The 19,613-nt window shown below is 33.2% G+C and overlaps 1 protein-coding gene across 1 annotated transcript in view; it reads right to left on the bottom strand.

The window, feature by feature from the left end:
- The window catches only part of ZC2HC1A (zinc finger C2HC-type containing 1A), a 45,985-nt gene that overhangs the window by 5,675 nt on the left and 20,697 nt on the right, over positions 1-19,613 (bottom strand). Inside the window, exons 6-8 of the mRNA XM_053559435.1 lie at positions 14,007-14,106; positions 13,281-13,380; positions 5,429-5,536 (exon numbers count right to left, since the gene is read on the bottom strand). Of these exons, the coding sequence (XP_053415410.1) occupies positions 5,429-5,536; positions 13,281-13,380; positions 14,007-14,106 (308 nt within the window). The remainder of the gene's footprint in view (positions 1-5,428; positions 5,537-13,280; positions 13,381-14,006; positions 14,107-19,613) is intronic.

Raw genomic sequence — 19,613 nt, 5'->3', positions numbered from 1 at the left:
ATTTTCAGGGAAATGCAAATCAAAACCACAATGAGTTACTATCTAACTCCAATGAGAATGGCTTTTATTTAAAAGATCCCAAACAGATGTTGGCATGGAAGCGGAGGGAAGGAACTTATGCACTGTAGGTATGACTGCCAACTAGTACAACCTCTTGGAAAAGTATGGCGATATCTAAAAAATAAAAAGCAAACCTGCAATTTGATCCAGTAATCCCACTACTGGGTATTTCCCCCAAACAAAAACAGTCATTTTATCAACAAGACAAAAAGACAGATACAGTCAAATGTTTACTGCAGCATAATTCACAATCACAAAGATATGGAAACAAGACAAGTGCCCCTCAATACAAGAATGAATAAAATCTGGCATATGTATACCATGGAGTACTACTCAGCCATAAAAAATGGTGAACTATTACCTTTTGCAACAACCTGTGTGGAACTGAAGACCATTCTTCTAGGTGAAGTTTCACAATAATGAAAATAGAAACACCATATGAACTATTAAACTGGAATTAGTCAATCAATACCCATGCGTACATTTGGCAGTAAAAACTCAATGGAAAGCAAGCAGGTGGGAGGGGCAGGAGGGGTGGGTAAATTCACATGTAATAGGTACAGTGAACACTATCGGGGTGAGAAGAACACTCACTAGTAACTTCAATTCAAATTGTACAAAAATAATTAATGTAAATAATGAAAAATACTTATATCCCCTGGGCCGAGCGCAGTGGCTCACGCCTATAATCCTAGCACTTTGGGAGGCTGAGGCAGGTGGATTCCCTGAGCTCACAGGTTCCAGACAAGACTGAAAAAGAGCGAGACCCTGTCTCTAAAAATAGTCCCAGCTACTTGGGAGGCTGAGGCAAGAGAACCACTTGAGCCCAGGAGTTTGAGGTTGCTGTGAGCTGTGACACCTGGGCAATCTACTGAGGGTGACAAAGTGAGACTCCATCTAAATATATATCCATATACAACACCCATAATATTCTGGGGGAAAATAAAGACTCCATATAAAAACTATTAGAATGGATAATGGCCAAAAAGTAATTCCACTTACAATAGCTACAAATAAAATAAAATAAGTACTATTTTAAAATTGTAGAAAATTTGTAGAAATTCCCCCAAAATCCTGGATAATAACTTGCTGATATATATATAGAGAGAGAGAGAGAGAGAGAGACAGAGAGAGAGAGAGAGAGAGAATACTCTCAAGCTCTCTCATTTTATCCTTACAGTCTTCTGCAGCACTAGTTTTTCTGTTTGTTTATCTTTGAGTTAAGATCACACTGTCTTAATCACTGCAACTAATTAATTATGACGTTGGCTCTGATTGATACTAAAGATTGGGGTAGTGATGACAATTTTTTCAAGTAAGACAACAATGAAGTCTGCTGCATAGATTTATTCTGTCTTTCACAAAAGATTTTTCTGAATCATGTGATGTTGTTTGATGGCATTTTACCCTCAGTAGATCTTTCAAAATTGGAGTCAACCCTCTGAAATCTTGCTACTGCTTTATCAACGAAGTTTATGTAATACTCTAAATCCATTGTTGTCATCTCAACCATGTTCAAAGCATCTTCACTGGGTGTATATTCCATTACAAGAAACCACTTTCTTTGCTCATGCCTAAGAAGCTACTCCTTATCCATTTTTATCCTCAGATTGCAGCAATTCATTCACATCTTTAGGCTCCACTTATAATTCCAATTCTCTTGTTATTTCTACCAGATCTGCAGTTATTCAGTCCAATAAAGGCCTGAAGCCCTCAAAGTTATCCATGAGGGTTAGAATCAACTTCTTCCCAACTCCTATTAAGGAGATATTCATTCTAACCTCCTCTCAGGAATCACAAATATTCTTTTTTTCTTGAGACAGAGTTTCATTATGTCACCCTTGGTAGAGTGCTGTAGCGTCACAACTCACAGCAACCTCTAACGTTTGGGCTTAAGCGATTCTCTTGCCTCGGCCTCCAAGTAGCTAGGACTACAGGCACCCACCACCACGCCCGGCTACTTTTGTTGCAGTTATCATTGTTTAGCTAGGGCTGGGTTCAAACCTGCCAACCTTGGTCGGTGCATGTGGCTGGTGCCATAACCACTGTGCTACAGATGCTGAGCCTGGAATCACAAACATCCCTAATGGCATGAAGAATGGTGAATCTCTCCCAGAAGGTTTTTAATTTACTTTGTCCACATCCATCAGAGGAATCAGTATGACTACAATAGTCCTACACAATGTGTTTCTTAAATAGTAAGACTTGAAAGTCTGCAGAGGGCAAGAAACCTAGCTTTCAGCCTATCTCAGCATTTGATATGCCTTCCTCGCTAAGCTTAGTCACCTCTAGTTTTCCATTTAAAGTGAGAGAGTTATACCTCCTTTCACTTGAACACTTAGAGAACACTGTAGGACTATTAACTGGCCCAATTTCAATATTCTTTTATTGCAAGGAATAGGGAGACTGGAGGAAAGGGATAGAGATGGTTTAATGCTGGTCAGTGGGATAGCTGAAACATACACAAAATACATCAATTAAGTTTGATGTCTTAATTAGGCATGGTTTCTGGTGACCCTGAACATGACAATAGTAAGAGCAAAGGTCTCTGATCACAAATCACCTTGACAGGTATAATAATAATAAGAAAGTTTGAAATACTGTGAGAATGACCAAAATGTGACACAGATAACACAGTAAGCACAAGCTATGGAAAAATGGCATCATAGACTTGCCTGAGACAGAGTTGCCACAAAACTTCAATGTGTAAAACATACAGTATTTATTTTATTGTGGAACACAAAAAGCACAGCACAATAAAACAAGGTAAGCCTGCATCTCTATATAGAATTTCTTCAATGTCTCTAAAGTTCTTTCTTTTTTTTTTTTTTTTTTTTTTTATTGTTGGGGATTCATTGAGGGTACAATAAGCCAGGTTACACTGATTGCAATTGTTAGGTAAAGTCCCTCTTGCAATCATGTCTTGCCCCCATAAAGTGCTTGGCCTTTAAACTGATTCCTATGATTGTACTACCTTGAATTTGCATGTGTTTGTGTGTGGATCCTTCCAAAAAACTTCATTTTCTGTTTGTTGTGGGAAATAGACTCTAATAACTTTCTTTTTTTTTTTTTTTTGTAGAGACAGAGTCTCACTTTATGGGCCTTGGTAGAGTGCCGTGGCCTCACACAGCTCACAGCAACCTCCAACTCCTGGGCTTAAGCGATTCTCTTGCCTCAGCCTCCCAAGTAGCTGGGACTGCAGGCACCTGCCACAACGCCCGGCTATTTTTTGGTTGCAGTTTGGCTGGGGCCAGGTTTGAACCCGCCACCCTCGGTATATGGGGCCGGCACCTTACCGACTGAGCCACAGGCGCCGCCCGACTCTAATAACTTTCATTATACTGACCTCACATCCAGAAAATTTCTTTAGACTTTGCTATTATGTACTCAATAATTAGTCTTTTGGGGGAGGTTTTATATATATACACATATATATTATATAATCATTTAATCTGTAAAATAGTTTGGTGTCTTTATTTCCAAAATTTGTCATTTTCTTTTTATTGTCCTACTATATTTGCTAGGTTATCATGAAATAGCAATGATTACAGCTGATAGTTTCATGTTACTTCTGCTTTTATATAAAATATTTGTTATATGTCATTAAGAACACTGACATGTTGCAGCAAATATATTTTGTAAGTTTAATGACATTCCCTCAGTTTCTTAATTTTCTAAAAGCTTTTGTTTTATCAAGAATGATGAATCTTACTGAGTACCTTTTCTGTATTTATTGAAATGACCAAAGTTTTTAATTCTTTAATCTGTGATGAATTATATTAATACACTTCCAAATGTTACAATTATCTTATTTTCTGGGATAAATCTAAAGTTTCATGAATTTCATTAAGTTTACGATTGGATTTGCTGCAATTTGTGGAGGTTTTACTCAAGTACTAATATTTTCAACTTCATATATAATATCAATGATAATTTTACTCTCTTTTATTAGTCTGGGTATCAAGATTTTACTAATCTTTTGAAAAAAGATGAGGATTATTATTTCTCACCACTCTTCCCTGAAAAATCTTGGCACACCTTACCTTGAAAACCCATCATGACATTATTTTGTATGCATGTGCACACACACGTACTGTGAAGAGACAGCCGTATTTATAGATTCAGTTTATTAAATTATTATAAGTTTGTTTAGTTTTCTAATTCATTTGAAATCAGTTTTAGGAAGTTATATTTTTCTAGGAATTTGTGCTCTGTATTTTTATTTCATTTGTTTTTATTTCATATACTCAATATTAGCTTAGATTTATTTAAATAATTGCCAATTTCTTTGTTCATCATTCCTCCTTTGAATTTCCTCTTCCTTCTCAAGTCAATTTTCTTGTTCCTAAGAGTCAGCCTTTGGATGTTCATTTATTAGGTTCTATACAACATAAATTTTCTCAATACTTCTTGTTTTATATTTCACTCTTATTCATGGAATAATTTAAATTTCACAAAATGACATCCTTGATCTGGTAGCACCAGTGTCATCTGAGAGTCTGCTGTACATATAAAATGTTGCGTCCTACCCTGACCTACTAAATCAGAAATCTTGAGGTAGGGTGAATAATTTCTTTTAATTGTCATTCCAGGTGATTCTGATACACACTGAAGTTTGAGAACCACTGGTACAGTTGTTATACAATCCAATATCAAGAGTTATTTTCCTTCCATATTCTCAAAATATTTATTCCATTGTCTTTTAGCTATGAGGGTCACTAATGAACTGTGTACCATATGGGCGTACTTCATGTTATCTAAGTAATGCCCTTTTTTCTCTGGCTGTTTGAAGCTCTCATTCTCTTTGCTTCTCAAGTTCTATTGTACTTCATGGATTTATATAGCTTGCCTTAAAATTTTCTGAATAAGTTGAGGTATATATGTGAATCATAAATATTTACAATTGAGACAAGTTCATTATATGTTTAAAAACAGTGGCAAAGTTGAGTAAATATCATGACAGATTAGAAAAGGAAGTATCAATATAATCTTTCAGAAGATATATTTAAGTTTTAAAATGTTGCTGAAAATTTTAATAGTAGTGGTTCAAAAGAGTCTACTATTCTACTTGTATATAGGTAAAATTAACCAGTTGCGGTTAAAGTTAATATATCAAAAGCCCAAATAAATGCAGAACTCAACAAATTATCTTTGAGCCTTTACCACAATAATGGTAACAAGTAATAGGAAACATTATTTATGCCCAAGCTATTTCTCTAATATATTTAAAAGCCAGATTAACTCATACAACAAAGGAAAAACCAGGTTTTCTATAAATAGCTTGTTACCTACCTTTGTATATGGTTCTTGGAAAACTACATACTCTCATTTCTTACTCTAATTATTAGGGTAGCACAGCTAAACATACCTGGCTATGTAGCCCTCAGAGTATGTTTTTCTTTTGTTTGTAAGCACACCTGATGTAGGATTTCTTGCCAAGCTAGGTGGTGTGGAATTCCGAGATTTGATGTTAGTTCTAGAAAAAAGAGACAGAGTAATTAAAATGTATTAAAGAATAAGAATTTATTTCCCAGACTATCTATTTGCATGATTAGAAAAATAATGAGAAGCTGCAGAGACGTTCAAATAATTATTTTAAATCTGACAACAAATAGTAGTCAAAGCTGAGGATAAACCAAAGGATTTGCATTTACTAACGGTATCCTGAGAGAATGTAAAATCAATGAAAATATGTATACATGCTCTGCATGAAATTTATAAGTTAATCACTCGGAAAGGCTTCGACTTTTTTTAAAGTCTAAATTGATAGTTCCTTCAAAAGAGATGAATTCTGTCAAATGCCTATGAATAACTGCCAAATAATTTTTGATACAAGTTTGAATGTTCTAAACATATGAGTTGTGGTAAAAAATGTAACATTAGCAAGTTGAGCCAAGGATGATATTCAATTTATGAAAGTTCTTGAATACAGCAACTAAGATAAATGGGTTAATATAATTTTCCCTCTAAAAATTTAATTTGACCAATGTTTAGCTATCTAGTATCAAGGGGACATTTGACTGAATCCCCATTTTGAAACTTCAGGAATCAAAAAAAGTTCAGAAAGGTAAATGATGATTTAACACTAAAGGTATGGTTCGCAGGATTCAGATGAATCTAGATTCAAATGCCAACAACTACTGATTAGCTTTGTGGCAGTGAGTCTGAGTTCGAATTCTCCCATTTATAAAATGATCTTTATCTTACAGAAAAGTTATCATACAAATTATAATTTTATATAATATTTAGTATTGCTGATAATACTATCACTATTGCTGTTGCTACTACAAGTTAACACTTCTAAATGATGGTGCTTATTACATGCCAATATATTTCTAATTATTTTGCCTTCATAAATATGTTTATTCTAAGAAATAGACAGGATTAATAAACCCATTTCATAGATGAGGCAAGTAAGGCAAAGAGCCCTGAAGTAGCTTACTGAAGGTGGTAGAGAGCTAGGGTTTAGATGTTAGGAAAGCGTTAGTTTCCACTCCCTCTTTCAGATTAAGTCAAACCTTTTCATTTCACAGGTGTTGTATTATATAAACAAGAAGAATACTTTTGAAAATGGCTTAAGATTAGAAGATCTTAAACTTTTGGCTGAAATTCTTCCTACTCTACTTATATACTAAAGTAGGGGAGAGTATCCCCAAATCTTAAATAGCTGCTTCCAAAACACATACAGTTAATAACAACATCTACTATTTTTCAAACACCCATCACGTTAAACACGAAGCCAGGTACTACACATACTTTGCTTTATATAACTTCTCCAAAATCTCAGAAGATAATTATTCCTATTTTAAAACTGAAGAAACTTGTGTTCAGAGATTATGTAAATCGCTAAACTATTATGTGGCCAGAATAATACTTAAACTTGAATTTAAGCTGTATTACAAATCTCATATTCAATATACTAAAGCTACCATTCAAAGAGAAGTTGTTTTGAGTAGTTACTCCTTCAAATTATTTCTAAATGTCAACAACCATGAATGGAATGCCCTGGACTACTTCAAATGGTCACTCCAAGTCTATGCATGAGGTCTACTTGATTCTACTTCTGTGTAGCCCTTCTAGGGATGTTGTAAAACTGTTAGGAATTCAGTCACTAAAAAAATCATTGTCGAAGAATGGCATTGGAATAGTAAGGACACTTTGTGTGTGTGTCTGTGTGTGTGGGGTACAGGGTTTTAAAATAGTCTTCTTCTTTTTTTTTTTTAATGGAGTGCTTCACGAATTTGCGTGTCATCTATTTGCAGAGGCCAAAGGATGATTTCTGAATCATCCCAGTTTTAGTATATGTGCTGCCAAAGCGAGTACTCTAAAACAGTCTTTAAGAAATCCCATTGCCTTCATATAAAAGGTACCTGAGATGCACAGACACAAACATGCTCATGAATACACACACATAATTTTATATCAAGAATTTAAAACTGTTCAAAAAGTTTACATTCAAATGAAAATATTTTAACATTAATAGCTTCCATTATTAAATGCCTATCATTTATTTTTAGTAATATCGTCTAAGAGGTAGATAAGACCCATTCATAAGAAAGTAGGAAGATCTGTCTATATTGACCAGTACTAAAATTATGTTGCCTCAGTCTCACATAATTAATGTATTTTTCTTCCTGGACAGAATCTAAAAAGTGTTGCTCTCATTCTATATCTAGAATCTGCCTGGTATAGCTCAAACAAATAATAAAAAGAGTTTTATTTTGGAATTGGACTCCATCCATCTTACTGAGATCTGCTTCAGAGGGTATAGACATCTGCTTTAATAGTAGGAGAAGGACAAAGAAAAATTGCTCAGGACACAAAATTTTCCTTGTAGGACTTCTCACTGATTAAAAATAACACAGGGCTGCTGCTAGTATCTTGAAGGCTTCTCCCATCTTTCTCCTTTCTTAAAGACTTTCTCCCATATTATTGTTCATCTGATTAAATTTATTCTTTTCATATATATGGTAAGCAGACTGTTGTAGTAAGCATTAGTTTTTAAAATAAGTCAACTCTGTTTGACTATTTGATACTACTAAAGTTGTGAACTTTAGTAAGTAAATGTCATCACTTAAATAAGGGCTTGACTACAGAGGCCCAAATTAATAGACCCTGAAGACTCCTGCTGTAGAGTTTCGAAACGACTGTGTGACCACTCTCTCTCTTCTTAGGAAGCAGGCCAGAACCAAGAGAGAAGTGCCTGGTAGTGTCATCCTTTACTGTGTTTTATGGAATTTATGACCACCTAACAAAAAGACTACAGATTCCTAGGTGACTGTTCTAAGGTATTTTTTTTCTGGGCTTTTAATATTAAATTAATCATCTGCTTGTGAAGTGATAATCTAGCAATATTATATAATATACAGGACAATTTTTCTCAAATTCCTACTTTTAACTACTAAAAATACTTAATTACCCTAAAAACATTAGAAATTATTAAATACGATTATAAATGAAGCCTCCCAAAATTTTAATATTTAAAGGAATAAAAAGCATAATCTAAAAAATTTTACTTAGGATGATAATATGTTCACCAAAAATCAGAATGTTTTAAAATCTAGAACATTATTTAGCATATTTTGGCTTAAAAATTATTAAACTAAGATTTTTTTTTTTAAGTAAAGGAAAGTAAAATTTACAGTATTTCATTGCATAAAGCCTTTAAGCCAGTATCTCAAAAGACAGTAACCAAACTAAGTTATAAATATTTACTTGCAAATGGGTAATAACTCATGTCTTTGGATGGCACTGTCTGATTTTGTATCACTGTTATAAAACCTTTGCACATGTCTTCCAGTTCGAAGTGGAGGGCCTAACTTGTCCATCTTACTATTAAAATATATAAAGGTTCACCCATAAGGAGATTGCTACTGTCTGTTTCTCTATATAAAGATTTTTTTAAAGACATTATTGTGGTTCATCTGAAATTCATACCCCAAGTCCTTAATTATCTGACTGCCAGGGTAAGAAGTAATGTCCAAAAGGATTCTCAGAGAGTTCATACAAAGTCCATCATTAGGATGAGAATGTAGTCTTACGCTGTACTTCCAAACAATGCCACATTCATAAACAGTGGAGCAGTGGAGCAATAGGGTCAGTAAAGAAACATAGCAAGGACAGGAATTCCAAAGAAAATTCTTGAAGCTATTCGTATTAAATGAACTAAAAACTGTTGTTATTCACAAATAATCTAACTTTGCCTCTACCCTGAATTCACAGCAGCTTTCTTTTTTCATTATATTTATGATGTTCCCACATTTTAAAATTCCAAATATAAAATAAAGAATTGAATGTCTGATTTTGTAACCCCATCTGATTTTTCAACAAAGGACTTAATTTCTGAAATTCATCTAAAGAAAGGTAAAACATGACCATAAGTAAAAAAATACGGATGGCAATCTTTAAAATCACATGTAAAAATGTTATTGGACTATATCATCTGAAGCTTTCTCTTTTTCCTTCTCTTTCTCTCTCTAAATACATACATATTTTTTAAAACCAAAATTATCAATAAAAAGGATCTTCATCCAGAGAGGATAACAGCTCGAACTGCAGGTTTGTAAAATAATTCGCTGTTTTAAATAAAGAAATCATAGTTGAGAGCAGGGAAAATTAGAAAATAAAGAAACTATTTAAAATGACTATAGAATAACACATCACTGCTTGTTAACTTTAAGTGTTTTTAAGAAACGCTTGCTCTCTCTCTCATTTCTTCACTCATTCGCTTTCTCTATAAACCCTCAGTAGCTACCACGTGTCAGACACTGTGCTATACTACGGGGATATAGTGTACCATGTACTAGATTGAAATATTTGATGCTTTGTTCTTACGGAGTTTAGTGTCTAAAAAGAATTTGTACATCTTTATAGATTTATAAGAGACTATTAGAACAAACACATTTATGTTCTTTCAGTAGCCAACATGTAGTAAGCATTTTAGAATTTAAAGTTTTTAAAAATTGCCTTCATTAAATAAATATATATAATTTCTAAAACATTTAAAATTAAAATCTATTTTTTAATTTGTAAAAAATGACAAAATATGCAATTATTTGGAATTTTAATTAATCAGATTTTTCTTTAAATTTTAATTTTACTTTATTAGAGCATGTTTGTTCCAAACAGTAGTTATCTTACAAATGGCGTCCGTGGTTTGGGGAACAAAAAATAAAAGACCTTGTTTTCTTTATCAGGAAAAAGAGTTACTGAAACTAAAATCTGGATTTATTTAAACTACATTTTAAAAACTAATATGATACATGCTCAAATACTGTATGTGACATAACAAACTTCAATTTGGTAAAGGAGATGTGTAAAATTTAATAAAATTCTAAAGGTAGTTATCTAAAGGAAATATTGTATACATATAAACATGAGAGAAATGCCAATATCTTCATACTTTAAAACCTAATTAAAGGAAAGGGTCAAATAATTATTTATGCCATATATTAATACTTACACTATAAAATTCAATTTAATTTATACACGTATACACACACACACACAAAATTCAAATGTTCCTTCAGCTAAAAATTAGTAATGCTATTCTTAGTCTAACTCACTTAAATTTATGTTCTGCCATAATTTGCTGTTAGGCTGTATATCAAAACCAAAACATACAAACCTTAATAACAATAAAAATTTTATATGTATAAAACTTCTGTAGACTTTCAGAGTACTCATAGCTGAATGAATATTTTCAGAAATATTTGGAAAGATATCAACCTATTCCTGATTTGAATAAACTTGAGACTAGGAAAGGTCTTTGTTGAAATCAAGAGAGTAAATTCACTTAGCAAGTAAGTTGGGCTTATAAAGTATCTTTTAGGACTATGGAAAGAACAGTAAATTGAGATATAATAAAAAGATGATTTCTGAAATAATACTGAGAAAAAAATTACCAGATGATATTTTGTATTTTTGTACACCTCTGTAGTTGTGATGCTCTGAGACATTCAAAGTTTCGAAATGTATCATATTTTTGACCCTAAATTCACCAATGCTCCCCAGTAAAGTTAGTTATCTCAACCGCATGGCAAAATTAGCTTCTTAATCCAATGGCTTCAATCACTGCTATCCATATAAACCAAGTTCTGCAATTCTAGGTTTTAGGCATTTCTAGATTGATAATAAAAGATTACAAAGATCATGAAAATTTAAATAATGCTCCATTACCACAAATCAAAATACTGACTTATTTTAAAAAGCATGTTCCCACTCATACAAAAATGTACCTAAAAACAAAAGATATTTATTTCTTAACATTTCTAATATAAGTAGTTATAAAAAACCAAATTCGGGGTGGCGCCTGTGGCTCAAAGGAGTAGGGCGCCGGCCCCACATGCCAGAGGTGGCGGGTTCAAGTCCAGCCCTGGCCAAAAAAAAATTGCAAAAAAAAAAAAAATAAATAAATGAAAAACCAAATTCAGGGCAGCGCCTGTGGCTCAGTGAGTAGGGCGCTGGCCCCATATGCCGAGGGTGGCGGGTTCAAACCCAGCCCCGGCCAACCTGCAACAAAAAAATAGCCGGGTGTTGTGGCGGGCACCTGTAGTCCCAGCTGCTTGGGAGGCTGAGGCAAGAGAATGGCGTAAGCCCAAGAGTTAGAGGTTGCTGTGAGCCGTGTGACGCCACAGCACTCTACCAAGGGCGGTACAGTGAGACTCTGTCTCTACAAAAAAAGAAAAAAAAAAGAAAAACCAAATTCAATTAGCTAGAAAACGCTCTCCGCATGCATTCTTTTCTTCTAATTTTACCACATCTATTATAGTTGGTCTCCAAATTGTATGTTTTTGATAATTACTGAACAGAAGTAAATCTCTGAAATCTAATATTTTAGCTATTGATAATTGTTAGTTAAAACATCCATTTTAACTGCTAATAAACTATTAAGAAAACACAGTTCTCAAGTACAACTACATAATTAAAACGGGACAATATTTATTTCAAAACTCTGTGTTTAATCATACTTCTAAAATTCCCTAGGTTAAAGATAATCATCTTTCAGAAGAAAGAAAAAATTTTACACTGGGGTATCTTTTGTTTTTAAAATATCTGTGATTGTTAACCCACAGGTTGTCTAGAATTTTTCTAAGAATTTTTCTAAGTGTAAAAATAAAGTTTTCTGTGATGTGACTCTAATATATTACAGATCATTGGTCTGCATGATTAAAGTGGGCCACAGTAAAAATTATATATACTAGCCGGAAGTGGTGACTCATGCCTGTAATCTCAGCACTTTGGGAGGCCGGGGCGGGTAGATACCCCAAGCTCAGGAGTTTGAGACCAGCCTGAGAAAGAATGAGACCCCTTTTCTAAAAAATAGGTGTGTGTTGTGGTAGGAGTCTATAGTCCCAGCTACTTAGAAAGCTGAGCCAAGAGAATCACTTGAGCCCAAGAGTTTGAGGTTGCTATGAGCTATGACTCCACAGGACTCTATTGAACGTGACAAAGTTACAAAGTGAGACTCTATCCCCCCCCCAAAAAAAAATATATATACACACACACACACACACACACACACATAAGACTCCAAACAATCAAAAATCACTGAAATAACAGTATCTAGTAATCTCAGCAGATGCAGAGAAATTCCTGGTTACAGATAACTAGATGTCTTAATTCCACCTTTACTCAATCCGGAATTATTTGTATAGACTGAAATAATGAATGCCATATGAAGGCGTACAGTTTTCTGCACCCCAAAAAGGTAGCTTTGTCTCATATGTGCTCCTTGTGGTACAAGAACCTAAGACGGGAAAATTCGATTCTCGGCTATAAGCGAGACTCGGGGGTTAATTCCTCCCTGCTTGCTAAAGCAGCAGAGACGCAGGGGTTAATTCTTCCCTGCTAGCTGAAAAGGCCTAGAGATCTGATTCCCTGAGGTCCCCGCCAAGTCCTAGCTGGAGATTTAGCACCTGTCTGGAGCTGAACTGCTACTCTTCACTCCCTAACTTCAAATTACACAAAAGCTTCATTTAACTTGTTAAGGAGGTGGTGGGCAAACAGAAACAGACAACCTGGTGTCCTTGTAGTTTATCTCTAAGTTATATGCTCCAGACTTAGAAATGACCTGTAGATGCTTTGCAACATTTATGCTGAAGAGAACTTTTTAATACTAGTCTCAAATAATGCTTTTGTTCTTTATTCTTGCTTATTCTTATCTGATGAGTTTGAATATATAATACAGTGAATAAAGATAAAATTCAGTGTAGACTTACCCTGCATGAGGGGCTGCTATCCCTTTATGAGAGGGAGATAAGGTCTGCAATTTGTTTCCCACAGAGCTGCTAACTGAGGATACTTTACCTGAAGGCACACCTTATAATAAAAAAGGTATTAGTTTTAACAATACTCTGAAAAAGAAAAATCACATAAATAAGATCATCTGACAAAGAAAACAATGCTTTAGTATTATAAAATTCTTTCTGCCTATAAGTCAAAAGTTATCAATGTAGGAAATGACTTTTTTTTAATGACATTTACTGAGAACAACATATAGCCTTCTTCATTTTTAATTTTTAAATTTCTCTCTTTTAATTTATGTACAGATAAAGGTATACTTCATTGGCCAGTAATGTCTTCAAATCATTAAATATTTGTCTATTAAGAACAATTGTCAAGTACAGAAAGGTATAAAAAGCTAAGTTAAAGAGGAAGGGGAAAAACTATAGTCAAAGAATCAAGAAAAGAATATGGTCAACTATTCTGAATAGATGATACATCATTCACAACAGGGACAGACATTTAAGCTAAAAAAAAAAAAAAATCCAAATTAGAAGCCAATGAAAATTACTTTATTTTTACCCAGAAATAATTATTTATCCTTCTACATTTCTTCTTAATTACAAATCTAATTTTAATATTCCAACAGACGACTATCTTCATTTCCTTCTCTACCAACATGTTTTTAAAAACAAATCAAGTTATTTTATGGATTTTATTACCTACAACAGTTTTGTTAGTGCCACTTGGTTGCGGTAATCGTGAAGATCCTGAAGATGTGGTTCCAGGAGAATTTGACTTTTTAAGTGTAGGAGGCTTATACTAAAATAATGAAAAGATATATTATCAACATGAATTACAAACTATCAAGACAAAAGTTAACATTTACTGAGTGTAGAATTTCAGTTTTACAAGATGAAAAGAGTTATGGAAATGGATGGTGGTGATGGTTGTATACCATTATTCATGTAGTTAATATCTTAAGTTGTACAATGAAAAGTGGTTAAGATAGTAAATTTTACGTGTATTATATCACAGTTTAAAAATATGAAAAAACAGCACACCACCTTAAATGAACAATCTTTTTATTATCTACCCAATTCCCACTTTGAGAAAGTACTGATTAAAATTTATCACCTCAGAGAAAAGTTTCCCAAAATATGCTCCCTCTCAAAATTGGGGTACTAGAAGTTAAACTCAGATGTTTCATTGCTCAAATACATTCAGAGCAACGTTTTCCAGTTCTCACACACACACATAAAATAAATAAATAAAAATCTAATGGGAATAATTTCCTCTACAATAAGGTTTGAAACACCAAACAAACATTAGGAAAACTTAGAAACACCTAACGATGCTCACTTGGTGGTGTATTTTTAAAAGTAACGATTTTTATCTGTTCCTGAATGTAGTTTTTATTTCATGCATAGAATTCAGCCGCACTGCACTGATAAAAATTCATATAATTTCTACTAGTTTTACTATAGCTGCCTATGCATTTCTCCAAAGCAAAAAGAAACAGCTAACTGCAGCTTCACTATCCTCACCAGAGAATATTAGATGAATGCACTATGGGCTGACATAACACTATTTCCGCTTGTTTATTTTTTTCTCTACTATCCAGACAGATATCACTATGAATTTTACTACCCTTTTTTGTGACCAATTTTGCTCAGTTCACTGAATACAAAAATATTTTAACAATTACTAGCTTCAATAGAAATAAACTTGTCCCAACTTAACAATAAAGCAGGAATTTAAATCTCATGCTACCTCAGTTGCAGCCTGACACTTACTCTGTGACAAACTACATCTGCATGTGTGCTTGAGATTTAACCCAATACAGTATCTAGACTGCTTAGAATATTGTATGAAAATATATTCAAGCCCAGTTTTCAAAATAAAATCATATTTTATAACCAATAATCAGTATAAAATGTAAGATGTAGGTGACCACATAGAACAGCTGTCTAAAACCAATTTTTAAGTGAAACATTATAACTCTTCAAATCCAGAATGTGAACTTATTCATACACATATTATTTGTTAGGTTTCTTGTGTGTATTGTTTATACTGGTCACAAATCTAACAAATCCTTAGTCAAATATTTATATTTATGAAGACTATCTACTGAAATTGGAAAAAGATTAAATAACATGAAGAGTATTCATTTCTGATTAAATGGTGGAATAGACTATTTAGACCAACCTTTCAACTAAAAACTAAAAATGCTCAGGAAAATATAAAAAAATTATTGTTAAAGCACTGAATGTCAGATGAAAGAACAAGGAATTGCCAAGTCAAACCTCGTGAGATTGTATTAATTATAAAAACCTGGCTACCACAGGGATTTGATGTATAAATCTATGTTATTAAGCTGGGAAAGCAGACTAAAGTCAACAATTTCAAACATTTCCGGACTGATAATACTCTTAGATACCCGAAAGGAAAAAGTACAAATCTCTAGAAGGCAGCATGTCACATGAATAATAATCATGAATAATTTTTTAAGGGCAACAAGTAGCAATAGCAAAGGTCAATAATTATTATGGAAAGAAGAACATAAGGAACCATAAATGAGAAGGAAAAAAGACAATAGGCATACATTCATAAAAGTCACCTGATAATTAATTATTGAACACATTACAAAAAAATTATGCTCACTACACTTAAAAAATAAAAGATAACTATGAAAATATTAACAGGAAATTGGAAACTATAAGAAATAGGATATAGGGTGGCGCCTGTGACTCAGTGAGTAGGGCGCCGGCCCCATATGCTGAGGGTGGCGGGTTCAAACCCAGCCCCGGCCGAACTACAACAAAAAAATAGCCAGGCGTTGTGGCGGGCGCCTGTAGTCCCAGCTACTCGGGAGGCTGAGGCAAGAGAATTGCGTAAGCCCAAGAGTTAGAGGTTGCTGTGAGCCGTGTGACGTCACGGCACTCTACAGAGGGCGGTACAGTGAGACTCTGTCTCTACGAAAAAAAAAAAAAAAGAAAGAAAGAAAGAAAGAAATAGGATATAAGAAAAATAGCCAACTTCACGAAGTTACAAACACAAAATCAAGTTACAAACTCAATGATAGAGGAGTGCAGAGTCTACAGAATCCTCCTATAGATAACAATTGCAACAAGGGGATTTTTAAAAAAATGATTTTAAGAGGTTGTAAGCCCTGGAAAATTCACAGCTATGTGCTCTCAGTCTAAATTCCTATTAATCTTCCTCCTCCAAAAGAGTAAAGAAATAAAACTTTGCAGAAGAACATAATAAATACAAGAATTGATGTAATATATTAGCTACTATGTCCAGTTTTCAACCAAACATTACCATCACAGAAACTGGAATGTATAATCTACATTCAGCAAAAACTATCGCCAACAGAAAATAACTCAAAAGGTTCACAGGTGTTAGACTTAGCAGCTGCAGTCTTCAAGAAAAAAACAAGAACCAATTATATGGATAGAATTAGAGAATATTATGCTAAGTGAAATAAGCCAGGCACAAAGATACAAATATGATATGTTCTCACTTAAATGTAAAATCTAAACCACTGTAGTTCAAAGAAGCAGAGAATAGAATGAAAGTTACCAGAGGCTGGGGGTATAAGGGAAATGGGAGATGATGTTCAACTGGTAGACTCCTCAATCAGACAGGAGGAATAGTTTTATTATTTTTTTACTTTGAGATAAATTGTACAGCCATGGTGAATATAGTAAATAATAACATATTGTACATTTAAAAATATCTAAGAAAATAAATTTCATTGTTCTCACCACAAAAAAATGATAAGGATTTGAGGTAATGGATATGTTAATTAACTTGATTTAATTATTCCACATTGTATTCATAAACCATAACATCAACTTCACTTTATTCAGCTATAACCTGTCAATTTATAATTTAAAATAAATAAAAAGCAATAAGTTTAACAATACACATCAAAAATACTAATAGCTTTATAATATTTGTATAGTTACATACATAGACACATACAACAATATAACTAAGATTGGTGAAAAGTCATTGAAAATACCCATAGAAAGGGATAAGTTAAAAATGCATTGTTATTCCTATAGCAAACATTTTTTTTAAATACAAATTTACAGTACTGATGGAATATCTAGACAAAAATTCAGTGAAGACATGAAAGGTCAGCCATTTTAACTTAACTGTTACAAAATTCAAAACCCAACAATTACAAACTTTTTTTTTTCAAATTATATGCAACATTCACCAAAAAAGACCATATTCTAGTCAATAAAAAAACTCAATAAGATGGAAATCTTACCAAATATGTTTCCAGACCACAACAAAATTAAATTAAAATAAACAATAAAACATCCAGAAAAGCCTCCTCTGGAAGTAAATGATTCACTTTGAAATAAACATGAGTAAAAGAAGAAACCACAAATTAGAAAATACTTTGAATTGAATGATAATAATGTTTATTAACATTAACATTTGTGAGTTAGAGCAATGGAACCAAAAGCCATTTCTTTGAAAGGATGTAATAAAATTGATGAACTCTAAGTAAACTGATAAAGAAAAAAAAACTGATCACTGAGAACAAAACAAAAGACAGAAATACCAGTAGCAGGGATTAAAAAGAATATCACTGAAAATTTTATAGGCATTAAAGGATAATACCTTCAGATCAATAAATTAAACCACACATAATTTACAAAGAGAGAAATTACTTGAAAGATGCCAATTGCCCTAACTCATGCCAAGAAGCAACAGAAAATCTGTACCACTTCATATCTGCTAGAAATTGATACTACAGTCAAAAATCTTAGAAAAAAGAAAATTCCATGTTTAAGTGCCTTCAATGATGCATTCTAACAAATATATAAAAAAGGAATAATACCAATAGTGCAAATACTCTTTGAGAAAACAGGAGAAAATAAGTGCAAACCCATTATGAGGCCAGTATTGCCCTGACACCAAAACTAGCCAAAATATCTCCTATGAACACATATGGAAAATCCAACCATATATCAATATATATTAAAACGACACTAATTCATAATTAAATGAATTTGTTAATAGAATAGAAAATTGGCTTACATGTGAAAATCAATGCAATACATCATATTATTAAAACAAGGGATAATAAGTATATTATTGTGTTAATACATAAAAATGAAGATTCAATAAATTCAAAACCCATTAGTAGTTTAGAAAAAACAAACAAACAAAAAACTCCCAGGGATTACTAACTAGAAGAAAACTTTCTCAGCCTGACAAACAACATAGATACTCACAGATAACATCATACTCAATAGTCAACAACTGAACTTTTTCACCTAAGAATGGAAACAAAGCAAGGATGTCCACTTTCATCACTTCTATTAAATATTGCAAAGAAAATTCTAGACAAGGCAACAAATCACCAAAAGAAATGACAGTCATAAAGACTGAAGAGAAGTAAAACTGACCTTATTTACAAGCTACATGATTGCATAGACCGAAAAATCCCAGAAATCTATAAGGTTATTATAATTAATAAATGAATTTAGCAAAATAGGGTAGAAAACTAATATATAAAAACCCACAGTTTTGGCCAGTCGCAGTAGCTGACACCTATAATCCTAACACAGTGGTAGGCCAAGGTGGGTGGATTGCTTGAGCTCACAAGTTCGAGACGCTCTCGAGCAAAAGTGTAGTGAGACTCCGTCTCTACTAAAAATAGAAAAACTGAGGCAAGAGGATCTCTTAAGCCCAAGAGTTGGAGGTTGCTGTGAGCTATGATGCCACAGCACTCTACCCACGGTGAGAACTTGAGTCTGTGTCTCAAAAAAACAACAACAAAAACACACAGTTTTATAACTATCAATCTAAACAAACACTAAAAAACTAAAGCTAAAATAAAATATGATTCCATTCCTAAGAGTATCCAAATATATGACATACTAAGGGAAAGATTTAACAAATATGTGTATGACCTATATATTAAAAACTACAAAACACTGCTAAAATAAATTAAAGAACACCCAAATAAGCAGAAAATGTAACAAGTTCATGAATTGTACTGTTCGATATTGCTAAAATGTCAGTTCTACAAATTGACTACAGTTGTTTCTTATAGACAAGAAGTCAATTGTAAAATTTATCTATAAATATAAACCTAGAATAACCAAAGCAATTTTTGAAAGTAATTCAAGTAGGAAATTAAGACTTAAGGTATTATATTCAGTGTAGCAACAGTTTGGTACTGATTAAAGGACATATGAATCAATGGAATAGAACAGTATGTCCTGAAATGAACCCACAGAAACATACGCAAGTGATTTTTAACCAAGATACCTAGGCAATTTATTGGCAATTTG

The sequence above is a fragment of the Nycticebus coucang genome, chromosome 13, assembly GCF_027406575.1.
Source record: "Nycticebus coucang isolate mNycCou1 chromosome 13, mNycCou1.pri, whole genome shotgun sequence".
Classification (NCBI taxonomy): Eukaryota; Metazoa; Chordata; class Mammalia; order Primates; family Lorisidae; genus Nycticebus; species Nycticebus coucang.
Note: the sequence above shows the minus strand (reverse complement) of the source record. Positions and strands in the feature narration are given on the sequence as shown.